Below are 21996 nucleotides of genomic sequence, written 5' to 3' on the forward strand. Positions count from 1 at the left end.
CTTCCAAATATGGAGCACTAAAGTAACCCTCCTTAGATAAACCTTTCATATCCGAAACCTCTTTGGAAGAAAACACGCCAATTGTACCGAGCTAAAACATGTGTAGAAATTGTAAGCTTGCTATGTATTAACACGTTGGCTCCCAAGCCTATTTGCCGATATTTCCAGGGTCCCACAAGTAATTTTATAATTATTATTTTTTAGGAAGAGTGTAAAATTTTTATATCATGTTAGGTATAAATTAAAGACGCTGTAAATGTTATTTTTGACCCACGAACCACGGGTGATGTGCTTTGAACCTAAGAATGCATTTAATCTTACAGTTCCGTACGAGCAATCCGTGGGTCGTACTAGAATTTCAGAAGCATAAAATTTTTAGAATATGAATCTGTGTATAATAATTACTTTTTCTCTTTTTCAGATATTCTTGATATATTTTTCTATAAAATATGTTAAAATGCGAGTTTCAACCAATCTGATGTGCCAGTAAATATGTTTTATGCTTCTACAAAAAGAAAATCAACATTAGATTATTTAGAAATTGAGGAATATTAAGATACTGAAAATAAAGATTATGAAGATTTAGATTATGAATCTTCTAGTAACAAAACTTCTGGCTCAGAAGATGAAAAAGCCTTCACATCTGAAGATTTTGAAAGGACAGAGTCTGAAACTGAAATTGAAACTAATGGTAATGCCCAACAGCACACACCGTCGTATGGATAGCGCCCAGTGAACATTTTCATCCGAAAAACTTTTGTATTTATTGCTTTTAGTTCCGAATCATCTACAAATACTGTAGTAACACCTGTCGACGTGTTTGAGCTTATGGCCAATGATGATATTTATTTTATGGTTCAACAAACAAATCTCAGTTATGACCAAACTAAGGCAGGTGGTAACATAAAGGTAACCATGTGGAAAGACACTAACTGTGATGAAATAAAGAAGTTTCTTGGAACTATTATGTACTAGGGACTTTTGAGATACCAAAAGATCGCCTACTACTGGCAAAAGTATCTCTTCTACAGGAATTCTTACACACCACAAATAATGTCAAGAAATAGGTTTAAAGCACTTCTACGTTTTGTTCATTTTGCGGATAATCAAACAATTGGGAAAGATCATTAGAGAAAATTAAAAGTTTCCTTGAGATTGTTTAAAAACATTTTATAAGAGCTAATATTCCAGGTGAATGCATTGCAGTGAATGAAACAATGGCGCCATGAAGAGGCCATTCAGTGTTTCGGCAATATAATTCTGGGAAAGCACATAAATACACTTTGAAAGTGTATAAATTATGTGATCGCAGGGTTATACCAATACCAACACTGTTTTTGCTGGAAAAGATGTTACACAGCAACAACGAGGGCGTCTCTTAGATGGGTTCACTCATGCAACTCAAATAATTTTTGAACTTGCTAAAGACGATCTAGATGCAGGGAGAACAATCGCTACAGATAATTTCTATAGATCAATAGATTTATCAAAGGAGTTGCTAAAGCATCAAACCCACCTTGTGGGAACATTACGAGCGGACAGAAAGGATAACCTCAAGGAAATTATAAGTGCAAAACTAAATAAGGTAAAAATTGTAGGTCGTCAACAAGATGATGGAATTGTGATTGCAAAATGGAATGACAAACGTGATGTTCTTATGTTGTCAACGAAGCATGATCTGGGATTCAAGGACAGAAAATCAATGATGTGGATTTCAAAAACCAGAAATGGTTCTCAATTACGATATCATAAAATAAGGAACAGACATATCCAATCAAATGTCCAGTTATTTCTCGACACTTAGAAAGAGTATTAGATGGTGTTATAAGATTGTCTTTGAGTTTTTGTTAAACACAGCAGTGGTAAATGCTTTGGTATTATTCAATAAAGCACGCCAAAACTAAAAATTTATGAGTTTGGAAAATCAATCATTGAATCACTGTATCAAGTAAATACTGAAACAACACTAACACCAAGGGCAACAGCAGGAAAAGCCAACACACGAAACATTATGAAGACTTACACTGAAAGAGACAAGTTTAACAGAATAATTTATAAAAGATGCATTGACTACTACAGTGAAATTAGAAAGACAATGACTGCAAAAGAAGTGAATACAAAGACCAAAAACGTTCGCACATATTGTGATGGATGTGAAGATAGCCCTGCTCTGTGCATTACTTGTTTCAGTAAGAGACATTCGGTCATATAACTTCAAATTATATCTATAATAATAACTGTCACGTTGTACTGTTTTCTAAATATTCATCATTCTTATTTTCATGGTGAACTGATTGATTTGTTTTCTAATTTTTTTTTGGAAACAGTATGTTGGAAAATTTACATAACATTTCGCTTATATTTAGCTGTTGTGTCCCAGCCATAAAGTCGACCTTTAAAAAGAAACTAGAGCACGATTCACCGGTGGGTTGTATGGGTCTTACTGAAAGACTATTATGACCCATCAGTGAAGTAAACCATGCACTTTGATGAATAAACGTACTCTAGTCTCACACTTCTCTTTAACTACAAATCCTACATATCTTAAATACAAGAAAATTTATGCTCATATATACTGTGATTTTTTTGGTTTCAGATAATTTATGCAACAGCTCTTAATAGCACGTTGAAAAGTTATTTTCCAAGGGAGGAAAATGTTTAAGTTTTTTGTGAGAATTATGTTTCCACATTGTCACGTTTGTCGTAAGAGGTTGTTGCTTTTTTGCGTTAATCACAAAACTACACACGGGACTATCTGTACTCTGCCTATAACGGGTATCGAAACTCGGATTTTAGCCTTGTAGGCGCGCAGACATACCGCTGAGCTGCTGGGGGACTTGTTAAAACACATCTTCTTAATACATCAATTTATCATACAAAAATATAAAACTTAAAACCTACTTTAGAAACTTAAGACTGACAATTACCTTGAAATATCACACATTAAATATTCTTGAATAAATTTAGGAACTTATTTCTAACTTTTTGTTCCAAAACAGTACTAGGAGGTCCACAATACTGAAACGCATGTCAAGGTTTTATAAACAACACGTTTAAGAAAAAAAACAACTAATAGGTCGCTTACATAAAAAGTGTATTATAATTATGCAATGCGTGTCGCTAAAATTTGGCTATCACTCATCTTGATGGGGACGTGTTTACTTAACACTGGAGGTTAGATACTGCTTTTTTTTAAATTCGTGTTTCGATACCAATGATGGGCAGAGTAAATATAGCCTGTGGTACTTAATAACAAACAATCTTTAATAAGTCAGAGATGTGTTTTCTTCAAATACAATTAATATATTAAAATGATTGCGAAATAACTCCTAAAATATAGAGAATGTGAATAAAATTACATAGACAATAATAACAAACGTTTAATAAAATCCAAAGTCAAAAGTTCTTGACTTTGTCTGAATGAGTTGTTTTAGGTGACATGGCTTACTTTAGATATTTTCTTATTAAAATAATGGAAAACGGATATTGACAAAATTAAATTGAGTGCGGTTGTATATACAATGGTCAAATTAAACGGCCTGACATGGCCAGGTGGGTTAAGGCGTTCGACTCGTAATCAGAGGGTCGCGGGTTCAAACCCCATCGCACCAAATATGCTGGCCCTTTCAGCCGTGGGGGCGTTATAATGTGACGGTCAGTTTCACTATTCGTTGGTAAAAGAGTAGCCCAAGAGTTGGCGGTGGATGGTGATGACTAGCTGCGTTCCCTCTAGTCTTACACTGCTAAATTAGGGACGGCTAGCGCAGCTAGCCCTCGTGTAGCTTTGCGCGAAATTAAAAAAAAACAAACAAAGAAACAAAAACAAACAAAGAAACAAAAACAAACTGATCAAAGTAAAATAAATTTAAAATATAAATGTTTTTAAGATTAATAAAAACAGAGATTCTGCACTGACTAAACGGTCAGTGTTATTCAGTGGAAAAAAAACTTTAATTTGGCTGAATCATAAGAAGGCTAGAAATATCCAAAAATCGATAGAAATAATGGAACACATGAAAAGTAATTGTCGTAACTTGATTAATGGTTAGCAACCTCTTTTAAATTCTGGGTGTAAATTAAGTAATAGTATGGGTCACGTGATTAATGGCTTTCGTACATACCTATTAAACTGTGTATATTTGTTTTTTGGTTGATGCGTTTTTTGTTTTTATCATGAGTCTAGCTTTCTAACCATGAAGATGTGTTTCCTGCGATCCTGACCATCTGGTCATCAGAAATTCTTCTGTGTGAGGACCACTTTTGACGGCCAGCCCGATAGTACCTCTCGTCGCGACTTCTCAACCAGACGGACCAAGCTTTTCTCACCAGTTTTAAGCCCAATGCAGACATCGACTCGACCAAGACTAGATTATTCCGCAGGGGTGGAATATTTATCCATCCCCTCACCCACGAAGAACACTTATATTTGTTCTCCCCCTGGAACTCTTCACTCCCAATAATCTCTGCCCCCCACCCCATTTAACTTGGGCATCGACCAGTAGATTTGTCCAGACAAAACGTCAAAACACGCCAGTCACTAGAAGTTTCAACCTGGACAAGACTACATACAATACACTAAGGGCCAGAGTACAGAGCACACACTTCACAAAACACGCTAGTCAGTGGAAGTTTCAACCCAATCAAGACTACATACATTGCAGAAACAGATAATCTTACACACGCAATGAGAACCAAATTGCATTGATATTTACTTATGTCTACCGTTTCAATTATTCGTATATTTCATGTCATTAAACTTACTTAGTTTAATTTATATTAGAAATATAGTGCGCTGAATCTTCTTAAATTAGAAACACACACACACACGCATATATATATATACATATATAGAAATTAAAGCTTCACATAACGGTTAAGGTCGTTTATTTGCAGTTACGCGTTTCGTGCTTCACTGTGATCAAGTGTGATCAGTGAAGCATGAAACGCGTGACTGCAAATAAACGACCTCAATACCATCATGTGGAGCTTTAATTTCTCTGTTAGGTTCGTGATTAGTTCATTTTTACTTTTTGTAAATATATAATTATAAACCTAACGATTAGCCTATAATAGCTTCTTCTTTCAATTTTTAGGAGTTTTTTGTCAGGGTTGAGTTGAATAATGATGAATCATACTAATATTTCAATACGAAAAGTAAGCAATTCCCTAAAAATACACCTTTTGTTATATCATTTCAACTGAACATGTAAAAATAGCAATTAAAAGCGTAGTAATTTATGATTTTCTTCTGATAAGTAAACCTAACACGTATACTTTTCTCACTAAACGCACAATTCCTGTAAGAATACTGTAGTCCTTTTACTTATATTAACATTTTCTCATATGAATTAATAAAAAATAAACAAAGTAACGAGGATATGAGAGATTAGTTGTGTCCAGCTGCAAATGATCCTACAAAGACTAATCTTATTTTTTTACGCAGAAATTAAGAATTTATTATTTTTCTTATAAAATTTTAGATTAAAATAAGAAAGAAAGGAAAAGGCAATGTGTGCTTTTAAAACATTGTAGTGTTTAAAAAATATGTATTGTGATACTTAAGTTGAAAACGATTACTCTAAAACAAATATATATATACATACCTAGTGCCTTTTTCAGAAACTTGTTATCAAGTGTAACATTCTGGATAAATAAAAATTCAACAGCTGAGAAACACTCAATAAAATATTTGAAACCGAACTCTATAACTTACTATTTCACTTTGAGAGTTTTAATAGTTGACCACTAAATATTGTCCCTACGAGTTATAACTGATGCACAAATACAATGAATGTTTACTTCTCAGAGCAATACAAGTATTAAATGTCGATGTTTGCAGATCCAATCTTAAGAATATTCATCATTCAGTGTACACCTACTTCTCAATCGTTGTGTAAACATTGATATATACTGAAAAACGATAAAACCTAAAATTGGTATCGTGTGAGATGAAAAATATACATCCATCAAATGATATATCACAACAAAAAAGAGCACTTCCTGCACGTGTTAACTATTATCACGAGGAGGTAAATGTTATAGACTGAGATTCGTGGGCGTGTCTTTCTTGATAGGTCCCATTCCTTGTAGCCAGTATATAAAACATATATTCACGTACGGTTCTAGAATATTTCAAACATTACAGGTTGTCGCAGTCAGGGAAATGTGGTAAAGGCGCATCAGCGTATTTATTAGTAATATACCGAAATGCAGAACAGTATGTTTTCTTTAATTTCGTTCATTAAAGATCTATGTAACTTTACATGTTTATGCATTTCCAACTTTTGCCTTTGTATTTATTAACATTGCTCGAGTACAATTATTTATTATGCTTTCTATCCCTATTACAAAAAGTTATTTACGATCTATGGTAATAATCTGCATATCCAATCACGTTCTCTCTGGCCATCCAAGTAGCCTAAGATAAAAAGTGTAAAAGCCTTAACCATTTTTGCAGCTCAATTGAAATGTAATATCTTACAGGTACAAATCGTGTCTAGAATTCAATTATTTTGAGAGGGTTGCATTTGAAGACTTTCTAAGTGAAATTCTCTTAATACTCGCATTGAAAACTATGCAAAGCATATTGGTATAGTAACGGAAAACTTCGTTCAAATAGAAAAAAACAACAAAAACAACATCTATCCCTTTGATAGATTGTTTAGGCAGAGTATTCATGTTGAAACTTTGTAGAATGGACGGTGACTACAAGTGTAGAGGACGACGTTTCGAAAGTCTTCCACCTTTCGTCTCGAAACGTCGTCCTCTACACTTGTGTCTCCACAACAGGTAGTCACCGTCCATTCTACAAAGTTTCAACATCTATCCCCGTCCTGTGTGCTGCAGTTGGGGATAGTAAGTAAACGTAAACTGACTATCACTACAACTCAACTCCATGGCGGTTTATTTGAAAGGGAAACAAGTATTTTTTTTCTGAACGTACGAGGGAGTAAGATTTCCCTGAAACCAAAGGAGTGTAATGTATGCTATAGCTAAGTTCCCTCTAATCAGCTCTCTAATATCTCTCACATTTGGTAATCTCTGGTTCTCTTGTAGTAATTAAATAAATGTTGAGCAGATATTAGTCATGAAAAGAAGGAAGGAAGAAACCTTTCGAACTTGACCCTCCCAGGTCTACAAGACCCAAATACCTAAAGTAGCAGAGCTGAGCGTAGATGTACCTAACCCTCCCTTACACAGTGATACAAGATAACATGAGGGTTGTCATGTGGAAGATTGGACCCCCTATATAATTTCATATTAATATAATTCTTGAACACAGTGCATCTTTCGTTTCAGTATTCGTACCTCTACGTATTTTCATTGCACTTTTAATGTTTATAATTTAAAAGAAAATATAGAAGTACAATCTCCTATCCTTTGTAAAAAACGAGTTTTTATTTCACCTATCCAATGCATGTGTACTCCAGCTATTTGAAAATAATGAATGGTACTTATATCTATGGTCCTTTCAACCCGCTGTATTTTATTATGAAGTTAAAAACAGCAGGTATATTAGCATTCTCAAAAGAATCTACACGTATCAGAGAGTGCACTAGTATCCTTTATGCAACGATGGTACATACGACAGTTTTAAAGCAACACAAAAGTAAGATGGATTTTCTTTTCTGCGGGTAATTAGAAGCTATATATGAGAACTACTTAGCATAGTTGCTCTATCCATAATGTCCCACAGTAAAACCCCAGAAAATATCAAAATCTGAGATTTCTTATTTTCGTCCATCATTATTCTTTCTTCAACAGGTCCAGTACTACCTAGCTCTAGCAGAAACTATAATTTTACTATGATTGGATAAAGCAAAACGGTTTTCACAATCTTTGACTATATATTTTGTTATTCTTCTGTGCAAAATTTATAAAGCTTTAGAGTACACACTCCATAACATAGTAAGTCACGTATACTATCTTTTAAAAAAGTGAGCAAACAAATATCAGAAAAAAAATCACTAAATACAAAAGTCTTGTAGGGCTGGCTACCGAACTAGAAAAGAAGAAACTAAATGAGCTAGAAATGGAAGTGAACATATCATTCAATCCAGCTAATCATCACATAACAGGCTAAGTTATCTCGACTTTACTTGAAGAATAACATCACAAAATTACTAGTTTTCTCATCGATAAAACAAATAGAACCAGAATTTCCAAGTGTAAACTGGTACTCTGTTGTACAGTAGTCCTGAAATTAGTATTGTAAAGCTCAATAAAGAAAGATATAATTATGAAAGCTGATATTATTAAAACACAAAGTTTTCGATAGACAAAGTGCGGAAGGGAACTTCTTATCTATGTAAATTTGGAATGCCTTAGTATGCTCTGTGATTATTAACCAGATCAAGTGATATGTTCACTTCCATCCTTGTCTTCTTTGTTCCGTTTCTCATGTTTAATAGTCAGCCCTATACAACTGAACAGATATAATAAAAATTGACGGTGGTACTTTGTTTGACATATTCCCTGCTAAAATTAAGTGCTTTTGAAACATGACTTGCACAGTATAGTACAATGTGGATCTCCCCTATTACTGGGATTTCCAGAGTATTGGAGTAAGTTTTGTTCCTTAATTAAACAGTCATAAATCATTGCAAAGTTTTAAAGGCACATTTTACAGCTTTACTCTTCATTCACTTTGATGCAATGTAGGTTCTATCTGAATGTGCAGGAGCTCTCAAGAGGAATAGTGATGCTCTAAGGAAAGTTATCGAAGGAAAGAGTTGCTGTTGCACTAAGAATAAGTAAAAAATGTATTATCTAGGGTATGAAATTGCTTCCAGAAGGAAGAATGAGCAGAGAACATGGTGATGGTCGACAAATGGTAACAATACACTCGACAGGCCTATATCTTGTTACATTCTTAAGTTGAATTCAGACTTTGGATGCTACAAGTCATCAGAAGTAACTTAGAAGTCCTTCTGGAGTTGCTTTTTCCACCAAGACTCCATGTAGCTAGCCTGAGGACAAGAAGGTCAGCAGTGCGGTTTTCAATGAAAGCCAAATATTTATAGCACAGGCTTCGATGACGTAAGAAATAACTTAACTGGGTACAAGATACTATCTAGACTATCATGATGGACGCACTCGAGTGTGGAGACGACCTAATGAGCTCTACGCAGGTTTTTATTCTGAGAAAGCATAGATTTTACAATGTAAGACACATAGGGCCATGCTGGTGAACCAGGATCTTTGTTCAGTCCCTCTTTCTTCTGGGCATAAGAACATAAAATAATCACTTATCAGTTGCTTAATCAAATAGGAACTGTAATATTGAATTTTCATAACTAAACAATCTGCTATTATAACTCGGGATACCTTAACTCTTTAATCCTCAGCCAAATGAACGGAAAATCAGCATACGCCAACTCCATTATCTTTAACATCTAAGTGGTTCAAGGAACAATTTTCCCAAAGTTAAATATACCTTCAGTAAACTATACTGCATGTCGTTATTTACTCAGGGCAACCTTAACGCTTTGTTCCATTCCAAATATATTCAAATTCGACACATGTGAATTTTTCATATAAATTTTATTTGATCTTTAACATCTACGAGACAAATAATTTTTACCTCGTAATTTATCATTAGTTTCGGTTATTAAGATAACAACTGGTTATTAATCTGTGACAACTGGAATCCTCCAGTCCTCTTCCAGATCAATTGACTCTAGAACAATGATACCTGTGATACATAGGTTTCTTTGAAGTTAAGCACAAAGCTAAGCAATGGGTTATTTGTGCTCTTCCCATCAGAGGTATCAAATCTGGACTCTAACGTCGTAAGTCCGCAGACACACTGTTTTATCACTGAGGGCCGATACATTAATAGCTCAAGGAATACTTATCCAAAGATTAAATGTTAAGATGTTCGGATAATGCCTTGTTATTAATTTAAGGTAAGTTGGACACCTTATCCCCATAATCTTTCTAGCAATTCAACACATATCAACTCTTTATATCAAAGTATTAAAACTTAACATGCCATTGGCCCAAACATATTTATAAAACATTATTTCTATTTGTTGTCTTTTAATTACGTTTGTTATAATTCTATGTTCTAGAGCTACTTCTGACTTTGAGCAATTTTTTTATGTATTTTCTTCTTTCTTGAAGTATTTGAGCCACATAAACATTAAAGTCATTACTAATATGTTATAAAAATTAAGATATACCGAATATCTACCTGTTCATGTGAATGGAGGACGGGTATTAAGTTACCTCTAGTTCAAATTAAGATGTGATTGTATAATCGGAGTTAATATTTAATTTTGACGAAAATATACATGCGCCAAATAGATATTGAAAATATTACTAATCTGACACAAGAAACATTTCGGGTTTAATTTCTTTTCTTTCTTTTAATGAAGGATTAAAAGTTTAAAAATATCGAGCTCTCAACAACTGAAATTAAATTTTGTGATAAATTTTATCGGTGTTACTTTGACATAGTTATGTTACTAACCAGATATAAGTAATACACACGTTCTAAATTTTTGTTAATTTGAATTAGAATTAAGGGTTCATATTATCATCGGATAGTATACAATGTATGATCTGAAAAACAGAAGATTGTGTTGACTTTAGGGTAAATGCTCGTTGTTCTGTTGCTGCTTGTACATTTCAAATATTAATCGTCTGTTATGAAAAGTTTAGGCTTGCTCAGTTTTCCATATGTTTGAATATGGACTGATGATTCAAAATATCTTTAGTTGAAAAAAGTGTCTGTCTGTGTCAAACAAAATGTACATACATTTTCAGTCCAACAGATGACGCTCAAACACATTATTAATGATTTTTATAAACTGGAAAAACAGTTTTAAACATCTTATAAGCATTTTTGGAAAGAGGAACACTGTCGTAGAATTTCCCTTCCCCCTCATATTATTTGCCTTTTTCATCATAATTGATAAGTCGTAGGCTCAGTCGTTTGACTATGTAAGAATATCTCATTGATCTCATGGCTCAATCTACAAAGTTTTATTAAATAGATATGAGCAAACTTTAAAAACAAACGTGAGTCAAATTTCTAGTCAAGGCACACTTACAGAAGAGGACCAAACGTTTGTTTCTTGAAATACAATATATATACATATATTGTTACTATAATATAGTTAACATGTTCATTTATTTATTTGGATTTAATCTTCAAAAGAAACATTAATCAGCATTCACCAAAGTTCAGCTAATTTCTATTAATCAGACCCCCATGAAACTCGACGACGTCGTTACAATGACATTTCCAGCATATGTGATAAAGTAACAACGATAACAACATACAAGACCTAAAAATAACACTAAACATCTCCCATATAACACTGCACAGCTATAACGATCTGTCAGCGTTTACTTGACTGCAATGCAAGAACGTGCTCTGATTTTCCGCTCCTAATTTTACCCAGTTTATAAGGTGCAACTTTAAACTTGGGTTCTCTAGTTCGTCACGCGTCATTCACAAATGTAGCAACCACCTGCTGTAGTAGAACTAATAGCAACTGATCACAGATAATGGTCGGGAGGTACAAAACTCTGGCTGAGTATATATATGATAACATCTACCAAGATTTACGAAGCTGTTATGTTTCGGAGGAAGAACGAATTATAGAGAAGTATATTGTTATACATGGTTTACAGCTCTTTCATGTTTTACACATGAAAGTTGCTTCTCTTTGTGCGATTTTATGAAATTTGACAAGTAGTATTATTTCCTTTTCCAATAATAAGGAAGACACAAATCTCCTACACATTTGATAATAACTATAGATATGTTAGAATTAAATTACTTGGTTTTATGTCAGAACTGAATGACATAAAATTAAAACCTACGGACACAAGATAAACCTGAATATAGTCATTGAAGTACGTGAATAAATGTTTATCCTGACACATTATGTAAAATCAGAAAAAATATGTTATTTTTAACAGCTAAGATTTCAGAAATTGTAGCCCACACAGTAACTTCACATATTTTACTCTATTTTCAACAATCACATCATCTAATAGAAATAAAATTTTATATCAAGCGATGTGTAACAGCAAATTCAAACATAAATTGTTTATGAAACAATGAAAGGTAAAATCAAAGATATAAAAAGATTGAAACGATAATATACTTTTACTTAAACGGTAATTGTTAAACTACTCAAAAGCATACAAAATTTAATAATAACACTGTGTTATTAAACACTTATTTTGAAAATTAAATTTAGAACATTAGCTCCCGATCACCTTTAAAAACAATAACCTGTATTTTAATTGGAGATTTTTTCTATGTTGCAGCAGTAGTTTGAATTTTAAATATTAAATATGAAAATTAATATTTTTAAGTTGACTTAAGAAATTTTACAGTTTTGAAATAACATTCACGAACCTTTATCTTAAAAATAAAATAATTGAAATACTTTGAATGTTTTTATTAATTTCTGTATATACTCAATTTATATTTTAATAATATAAAGAAATATTTATGAATTATTTTTGGCAAAAATTCTTACTGACTGATTGTTTTAAAATAAGCTATAGTAAATGTTTTAAAAGTTGCACTATAAAAACTTGGTGAGAACCATTGGACAGTTATTTTGATATACCGATATTTTCCATTTGAATAAAAATGGTTTCAATAAAATAATAGTGAATGAAGCTGCTTTTATATCTATTAATCTGTGTTCTATAGAATACTTGAAAAATATGTATAAAGTCATTGTTAAGTTTTAATTTTATATCTTTCATTTTTCTCGCCAATTAAATATATTGATTTCAAAGAGCATTCTATATAACTAAAAGTAAAATGCTGTATCATCGATGTAAAAAAACTTTTATAAAAATCTACAGACAATATGGGTTTTATCATAAAGACGAGCAACATATAAACTTCAATGAATCTATAACTGTTTCTTCCAGAGCCTCAACAGTAATTAGTAAAGGTTTATAGCGCTAATCATCGTGTTTCGACACTTGCGTTTGGCACAGCACAGACTGTTGTGAAGCTTTGTGTTTAATAATAAACAAAGCAAACAGTAAGACCTCTTTAACATATTGTGCAATTTACTCATCTTTATTCAGAACTATAAACAAACTGTATAGCTTATCAAATTTTCAAAACTCCCATAAACATTTCCTTAACCAGCTATCAAATAGATAGCCATTTATTTATGAACGAGATAACGTGTAATTGTCTAACGTGCAAATAACCACCAACAAAACTAATAAAACCTGCTAATGCACACTTAACCACTAACCAAACTAATAAAATCTTCAGTGCGCAATTAACTTCCAAACAAACTAACAAAACCTGTTAATGAATAATTTACTTCTAACCAATTAATAAGACTGTCAATGAAAAAATTAGCCACCAACCAAACTAATAAGACTTTTTTGTGCATAATTAAATTCCAATCAAGCTAATAAGAACTACTAATACACAATTAAATTCCAATCAAACTAATAATAACTATTAATACACAATTAACTTCCAAACAAACTAATAAGAACTGTAAATACACAAGTAACGTCCAACCAAGCTAATAAGAACTGTTAATACTCAATTAACTTTCAACCAAACTAATAAGAACTGTTAATACACAATTAACTTTCAACCAAGCTAATAAGAACTATTAATACACAATTAACTTTCAACCAAACTAATAAGAACTGTTAATACACAATTAACTTTCAACCAAGCTAATAAGAACTGTTAATACACAATTAACTTTCAACCAAACTAATAAGAACTGTTAATACACAAGTAACGTCCAACCAAGCTAATAACAACTGTTAATGCACACTTAACCATCGACCATTCTAATAAAGACTGTTAATGAATACCAACTAAAGTAATATAAGATTACCTGTCACAAACTTTGTTCTGTTTCCAGAAAGAACAAGACACTGGTTATTATCGTTCTATTCCTTCGATCGATGAAAGGAAGCAACATGTTATAGAATAATCAAAACATATTAAGGTTGGAGATTAAAAAAAAAAAGACAGTTTATTTGGTCTTCGTTTAAATATGAACACACACTTCTCTCACTTAAGTATAAATACACATATATAGATGTGGGCCCCGTAAAATATTAGCGATACATAAATCTCGAAGATTTTCACAATATTAGTTCCACCTGCAGATAACAAACACTTGCTGACAACATATAACGTCAAAATGTCATTTACTCACAAGACAAATTAACATGGCTACAGTATTAGTACACACGTATAACGAATCTGGACACAACTGCGCAAGTGGTTTCCATTTGTTTACTTAGTTTTCTTTGTGTCTGTGTGTTGTTGTTTTTGTTTTGTATAGTGTTTATTTCTATACGTCCGAGATGGGTACACGGTTAAGAGCTCACAAGGCTAAAACCTACTATCGACAGAGTACTGCTAAACAATAGCAAAACAAACATGTATATTTACTTAATATTCACGATGTTTCCGTGTATATATAACTATTTGGTGTTTAGCATACCTACTTTTTCATAAGCTGTTTTTCTTTCTCATTTAATCTCTTGTTTGTTGTATGGAGTTGTTGAATGTGTATTGATAGCAATCTAAGAGTATCTAACGAACTGAGAAAAAACTCGTATAATCACTAAAATGTGTATATTATTCGAGGGTGTAATTCATTTGATCAGTATACATACGTGTATTTGGTTTGGTTTGAATTTCGCGCAAAGCTACACGAGGGTTATCTGCACTAGCCGTCTCTAATTTAGCAGCGTAAGACTACTAAAGAGAAGGTAACTAGTTATCACTACACACCGCCAATTCTTTAACTACTCTTTTATCAACAAATAGGGGAAATTGACTGTCACATTATACCGCCCCCACGGTTGAAAGGGCGAGCATGTTTGATGTGATGGGGATTCGAACCCGCGACCCTCAGATTATAAGTCGCGTGCCTTAACCACCTGGCCATGCCGAGTCAATATCATATCTGTGAGTGGCTACATTACGTCATAATCACAGCATACAACTGTTCGCTTTGTGACTCATACACCGAAACATTTTTAAGTCATGTTTAACAGTCAACCCGGAGAAAATGTGTTACACCATCAAACAACATATTATTTAAGATAAATAAAATATTATAATATTACTAACAACTTATTACATATAACAGAACGTCTATTATAAAAATAAATCTTTCGAACTATTTGTTCTCCGCTGGTACAGCGGTAAGTATACGGATTTACAACGGTGGACTCAGCAAATAGCCTGATGTGGCTTTGCTATAAGAAAACACACACACATTTCAAACTATTTTTCATATAAATTTGGAAGAAATATTGCAATGGTAGAGGAAATTGGTCGACACTTTGTGTAAGTGTACTCAGGAAAAAATCATTTATGTTACTGTGATACCATTGTTATTTCACTTTTAACTTAATAAAAAGAAGTTGGATTTTTTAATGATGTTGTGTTGTTGAAACTTAAATAATGCATCACTTTACTAAGCAGTCAAATCAGTAGTCGTTTTTCACACTGTACATTATTATCGTGCATTATTAAAAAATAAAAAAGCCCATATAATACAGTTTGGTTCTTTAGCAATAAAAAACAAACTGAAATCAAACACATGGCAGGAGTGTGCAAATTACATTACCAGATTGCCAGCAAAACTATATAATATAATATTCTCTAAGTAAGCTGCCCATGTTATAGCTTGTTGTTGTAAGTTAATAAATAAAATTAAAAAACAACAACCTCGTCGTGGAGTTGTCATATTTAAACGCGTTTTTGCAATTACATGAGTTATTCGATTTCTCTTAAATCAAGTGAATGAAATAAAATCAGCAACTCTAAAAAAATTAAAAAATTAAACTAAGTTATTTATAAAGTTAAATAACATTACAGAAACTGAAAAGTAGATTCACAATATTACGAATAAAACATCTACTTTTAACTAAAAGCAGCCCCACAGTAACACAGCGACACGTCTGTAGAATTACAATGCTAGAAACTGGGTTTCAATTGCTGTGGTAAGCAGAGCACAGTTAACCAATTATGTAGCTTTGTACTTAACTTCAAGCAAACAAATACTAAAACAGATACAGGAATGTTTGTAAACCACATTTGATTTGAGTGGTTTTGATCGCTTAAATGAGCAAAAATAAACGAAACTACTGAACGTATCTGCATGTTGTGATGAGCTAGAACATGAAACTACTGAACGTGTCTGCATATTGTGATGAGCTAGAACATGAAACTACTGAACGTGTCTGCATGTTGTGGTAGGCTAGAACATGAAACTATTGAACATGTCTGCATGTTGTGATGAGCTAGAACATGAAACTATTAAACGTGTCTGCATGTTGTGATGAGCTAGAACATCATTATCGTTTTATTTAACTGAAAATAAAAATAAAGTATTCTGACTACGTTCCCAACTCTGTGTAACTGCACATCTCAAAAACATTACACCTTTGTCTCTCATGGACAGTAACGTTCTTTACAAGCTTCTGCCAGTTTCTTTAAACTATTATCCACACCATGGCCAGATGGTTAAGGCACTCGACTCGTAATCCGAGGGTCGCAGATTTGAACCCCTGTCACACCTACTATACTCGCCCTTACAACCGTAGGGGCGTTATAATGTGATGTCAATCCCACTTTTCGCTGTTAAAAGAGTAGCCCAAGAGTTGGCGGTGAATGGTAATGATTAGTTGCCTTCCCCTAGTCTTACAGTGCTAAATTAGGGACGGCTAGCGCAGATAGCCTTTTTGTAGCTTTGCGCGAAATTCAAAAAACAAACCAATTATTCACACTAACGTAAATCTTCAAAGTACTTACAGCAAAGACGTATTAGCTTAACTAAAATACTGAACGAATTTAATAAGTTTTACCTACTGTATATTTCTTTGCTATTTTGTATTGGGTTGAGGAGTATTCGTGAGCGTTTTTTCAAGTTAACAAAATATATTCATAAATGAAACGCTTTCGCAAAATATTTCATGTCATGTGGTAGATAATTTTTTGCTCTAATAGATGGTGTGTTTAATTTTCATATGTCTTTAATTTTTGCTTTCATTTTCAGCTCATTAAATGGAATGTCAAGTGGACAAAATCGAGCATTTTCGACACCATCTGCTTTTCGCATTTAATTTCTTGCAATTTCGTTTAAAACAATGCATACTATATACCTAGGTATTACATGAAATAAAGTATCATAATAAATGTTTTGGGTGTAATGTGTTCATGCATTGAAGTATTGTATAGTCTTGCGTGTAATGCTTGAATGAAATTATTTAAAAACGCTCACGAATTATTCCTCAACCTAATAAATTAACGAAAGATTTATCACGTAAAGCTTACTTGTTTAAGAGAAAAGTGAAATCAAGCTAACTGTTATGTCTACTGCGAGGAATCGAATGCTGGATTTTAACATTGTAAGTCCGGAGACTTATCGCTGTCCCATCGTGGCACTACTGCCTTATGGACAGTAGAAATCATTCGAATAAAAAGTCACGAATCTTTTTTTTTGTTTGTTTGTTTAAATTACGGCTTCAAGACAATACGTTTTTCAGAGTTTCTTATTTGTGATTATTAAAGGCAAGGAATTAATGATATAACAAAAGGAGTTTATAGGCAATGCAGAATAAACAAACATTGTCATAACATAGAACTATACAATCACAAACAAGATTTTAATCTTCGTAGTTATTTTATGACAGTCGTCTGTCGTGACTGTATAGATTGCCATGACTCCTCATATTATTTAACCTTGAACAGCATTGTTCGTAGTTATTCTTGAATGGTTTGTTATTTACCATTGTATAAGAATATTAAGGCGATTAAACATAATTAATAATCGTAAGGACTGCAAACCCACATCAATTTGTATGATTATAAACACTTTTGCAGAGTGTCACTTATAAAACAACTGGGTAAATGAGAAAGCAATATAGGATTTATATAGAAGGAACAGCACTTTTATACATGTACAAAACACCAATATACATTTTTATATATATGCAGAATAAACAACAAATAAAGGATATTTATACATAAAAACAACCAATATGTGAAAATTACACCGTAACAAGTAAAACAGTTTATTATAACTGACTCTAAACTTTATGTGGGCATGGCGTGATGGTTAAGGAGCTCGATTACCTTCCACCGACCATGTTCGCCCTTTCAACCGTGTGAACGTCAAAAAATAACAGTTAGTAAAAGATCAGTGCATGATTTAATAATGGTCTTTCACTGTTAACTTAAAAAAGGCTGGCGCAGATAGCCCTCGCAAAACTTGGCGCAAAACTCAAAACTAACTGCCTACCAAAGTTTTGTGTCGAGAATAACAAAACATTATTAGTGTTTACTTTAAAAAAGCTTCTACTGTAAATCAGGTCAAGAAAATAAATGTCTGTTAGCAGCCTTATCAACATAAATATTGTTATTTCTAGGGAATGTACTGGCAACACATCTCCCTTATGAAAATATATCTATTCCAAGTAGATATGTATTTGTATTACATCTCCTTTCTGTAAATATTTCTATCACTGGTGAATATGCTTATGGAATTAATTATAACGATTGTTTTTTTTCAGAACTTAAGAAACGTTATATGAAATTACTTGATTTATTGTTTATTGTCAAGCGCAAAGTAACACAGCGGGCAATCCCTGCTATGCTTACTGCAAGTTTAATTCCAAACTTTTAGCGTTGTAAACTGATAAGATAGCCCCTGAGGTAACGGGAAGGACTCTTTAAGAAGTTAATATAAGTGCTTTAATCTGATGTGCATACATTATGTTCAAAGTCTAATGACATATTTAACAATAACTTAAGATAATACTTTATAGAAAGTCATACAAACAAGACATTTCCGATGTTTTCAAACGAAAATTTCGAACATTGTTTTGTCCTGTATTAGCACTATGTATAAGCTATAACTTTATATACAGATTTATAAGGAATATATAACATCTAGACCATCTATTGGTTGCTTCACTCTATATATTAAGAAAAAACTAATATCTTCCAATTTTCTAAGTTTAGCCTTCAATAGCTCAACGCTAAAAACCTGGTTCTGATACCCGTGGTGGGAAGAGAAAACAGCTTTGTGCTTAAGTGCAAACAAACTCGTCAACACATTCACAGTTGGACGCGTACAACTTGAAAAGTAAAAAAGGACACATCTGGAAAAGCAATGACTTTTACACAAGAAACTAAGAACCAAAGTTCGTATTACGCCCACACAGTCACAAAACTTACATTAATCAGAAATACTATTGTCAAGATGTTTGATATTATTACATGGAAACGTTTAACCCAAATTATTTTGTGTTGTTGCTTTTTTGGCGTAGAACATCGAAATAAAACATTTGTTTAAGATACACTTACAGAATAATTGTTTATAGTGTTTCAAAATACTATTTTCATTATATCATAGAGGGTATAGAACAGAGAAATGGAGAAATTTAGCTTTCCGTTTACAATTGCAATTGTTTGAAATTAAAGTAAAAATTTCTCTGGAAGAAGCAATGTACTTGCTTATCAGCTTGAACTTCTTCATAAAATAAAACAGAATAATGGTATCCATCGTTTTGATTACACAGCGGTAAGTTTGTGTCACTTTGATCACAATCATTATATGATTAGATTTATAATTTATAAACCTGTGTAAAATATGAATTTGTATTTCAAACAGAGTAAAATAATATATACATTCCACAACAAATAATTGACACAGGGACATTTTCTCAACCACCTTCCTTTTCTCTTTTTTTACTTAAACTGATTAATTGCTTCACCTTATTTAAACTGTACCTTACATACTAATGGACACATTGTAAAATCAGCTAAGCATTTCAAATGATGATTTCCAATAAAAAAATAATCTTTACTTTAATTCGATAATTTAAAATTTTCTCATAAAAAGAAAATAATAATAACTAATACACCATTCAATAAAAATAGTTGGAGGCACTAAATCTTCTTGCACTATAAACTGGATTTGGTAGGGCTTGGGTAAACGGATAGCTCATGAGTAGATAATGCATTCTATTGACCACATCCATCTTATTATTTTAATCTTTAAATATTTCTTCGCGCTTACATTTTAACATACTCCTCAACGTCATAGATTCCACAAACTTTAAAGTGTGTTTACTGATATATTTCATAACACAAGGTCAGTGCTAAGTAAATATTTACGGATCCCAACTCTAAAACCTTTTTATTCAGAGAGCTGCAAGAATCACAACAGTTGTGACATCAATTGATTTAAAAACATACCTGTATTTCTATGAAGCTTAATATAAAATAACCTAGTTGTAATATAACATGAACAACACTAAACACATTTTTGAATGAACATGTAAATACGTAAATAGGCATTGAATAATACTATGTTTTCCAACCAACATATAAACTTTCTAAGAGTGTACATAATTAGGAGCATGTGTTAAAACACTGTTGGGGTAAACGGCAGCAGCATAAAATAAATCGGTTTCATTATCATTTTTGGGAAGAGAACAGATGAACAAACACATAGTATTTTCGTGCCTGTATTGATAAGGAAATTCCACAAAAGAGCGTGTGCATATAACTTGCTTTAAGCTCCACTTAAAAAACAAAACAAAAAACCTAACCAAAAATAACAACGTTAACAATTCATTATGTGCGTTTTTACGATTTTTTTCTATAAATCATGTATTTCTTACCGTGATAAAATAATCCGAGAATAAATGGGATAAGCATCCTGTAACACGAGACACGCAATTAAACACGAACTTCTTTATTATACGTAGCCTTGTTATACTCTGAGAGCATTCATTGGTCCGTTTATACAAAATATTCATTCACAATATCGTTTCTTCCAGTATGTTTCACCTTACGTCATCTAGTGGCTACATATAATACTAAACGGACAGACTTATTAGTAACAAACAAACAATATATTGCTTTGTGTATATTATAACTGGAAAATAAAAATACATTTTGGTGATTATTATTTTTTAACATTTATTGCTATACATTTTTTAATTATAAATAGGTAATACCTGGAAAACTAATAATCTTTAGTGCATGACTGAAGAAAGTAGTTTTGAAGTGTTCAGTTACAACTAAACAATGTGATACACGATGTGTTCGAAACACATTATTGGCATGCAAAATATGCCATTTCTAAGGGGAGGAGGATGTGGAGCATGTTTCGAAAAAACATTTTAAAACATTAAAATATTTATACGTTCCATGAAAAACTAGTGAAGCCATGGTCTGTCTGACCTTACCGCTTCCTACGACACTAAAGTAATAATTTGTTTGTTTGTTTTGAATTTCGCACAAAGCTACTCGAGAGCGATCTGTACTAGCCGTCCCTAATTTAGTAGTGTAAGACTAGAGGGAAGGCAGCTAGTCATCACCACCCACCGCCAACTCTTGAACTACTCTATTACCAACGAATAGTGGGATTGACCGTCACATTATAACGTCCCCATGGCTGAAAGGGCGAGCATGTTTGGCGCGACGGGGATGCGAACCCGCGACCCTCGGATTACGAGTCGCACGCCTTAACACGCTTGGCTATGCCGGGTCAAAGTAATACTACGAAAATGTTCTCATTTGTAAAGTAATATAAAGCTTATAAATATTTTTGGTCAGTTTTAGTTGAAATATAAGGTATTTCTTTAAATATTTCTGGTTTTGACCTGATGACAGGTGTTGTATTACTTTTTGAAATAATGTAAAACTTAGCATTAGAAACTCAATAATATTTTTTTATAATCTATTAAAGCTATTAATGTTATGTCAATTTGAAAGATCAGAAAAACTGTATGAATAATGTTGTGGTATATTTTTAGTTTTCTATATGTTTTCTAATACAACTGATGCATTATTTGTTTGCTTGAAGTTAAGCACAAAGAAATCGATAATTTCTAAAACAAACTGTTCGACAAAAATTCATATTTTTGATAGTCGTGATGGGGATAGAACAGATAACCCACTGTGTTACTTCACGCTTAAAAACAAACAAACTAAAT

The 21996-nt window shown here is 32.7% G+C and overlaps 1 protein-coding gene across 3 annotated transcripts in view; it reads right to left on the minus strand.

Annotated features, from left to right (window-relative positions):
* Nucleotides 1–20808, minus strand: part of LOC143225178 (cell adhesion molecule DSCAML1-like) — a 58693-nt gene extending 37885 nt beyond the window's left edge. For all 3 annotated transcript variants that reach the window (XM_076454139.1, XM_076454140.1, XM_076454141.1), the window contains exon 1: nt 20677–20808. In XM_076454139.1, the coding sequence (XP_076310254.1) occupies nt 20677–20713 (37 nt within the window). In that variant the 5' untranslated portion in view covers nt 20714–20808. The remainder of the gene's footprint in view (nt 1–20676) is intronic.
* Nucleotides 20809–21996: the final 1188 nt, after the last annotated feature.

Source organism: Tachypleus tridentatus, chromosome 9 (assembly GCF_004210375.1).
Source record: "Tachypleus tridentatus isolate NWPU-2018 chromosome 9, ASM421037v1, whole genome shotgun sequence".
Lineage (NCBI taxonomy): Eukaryota > Metazoa > Arthropoda > Merostomata > Xiphosura > Limulidae > Tachypleus > Tachypleus tridentatus.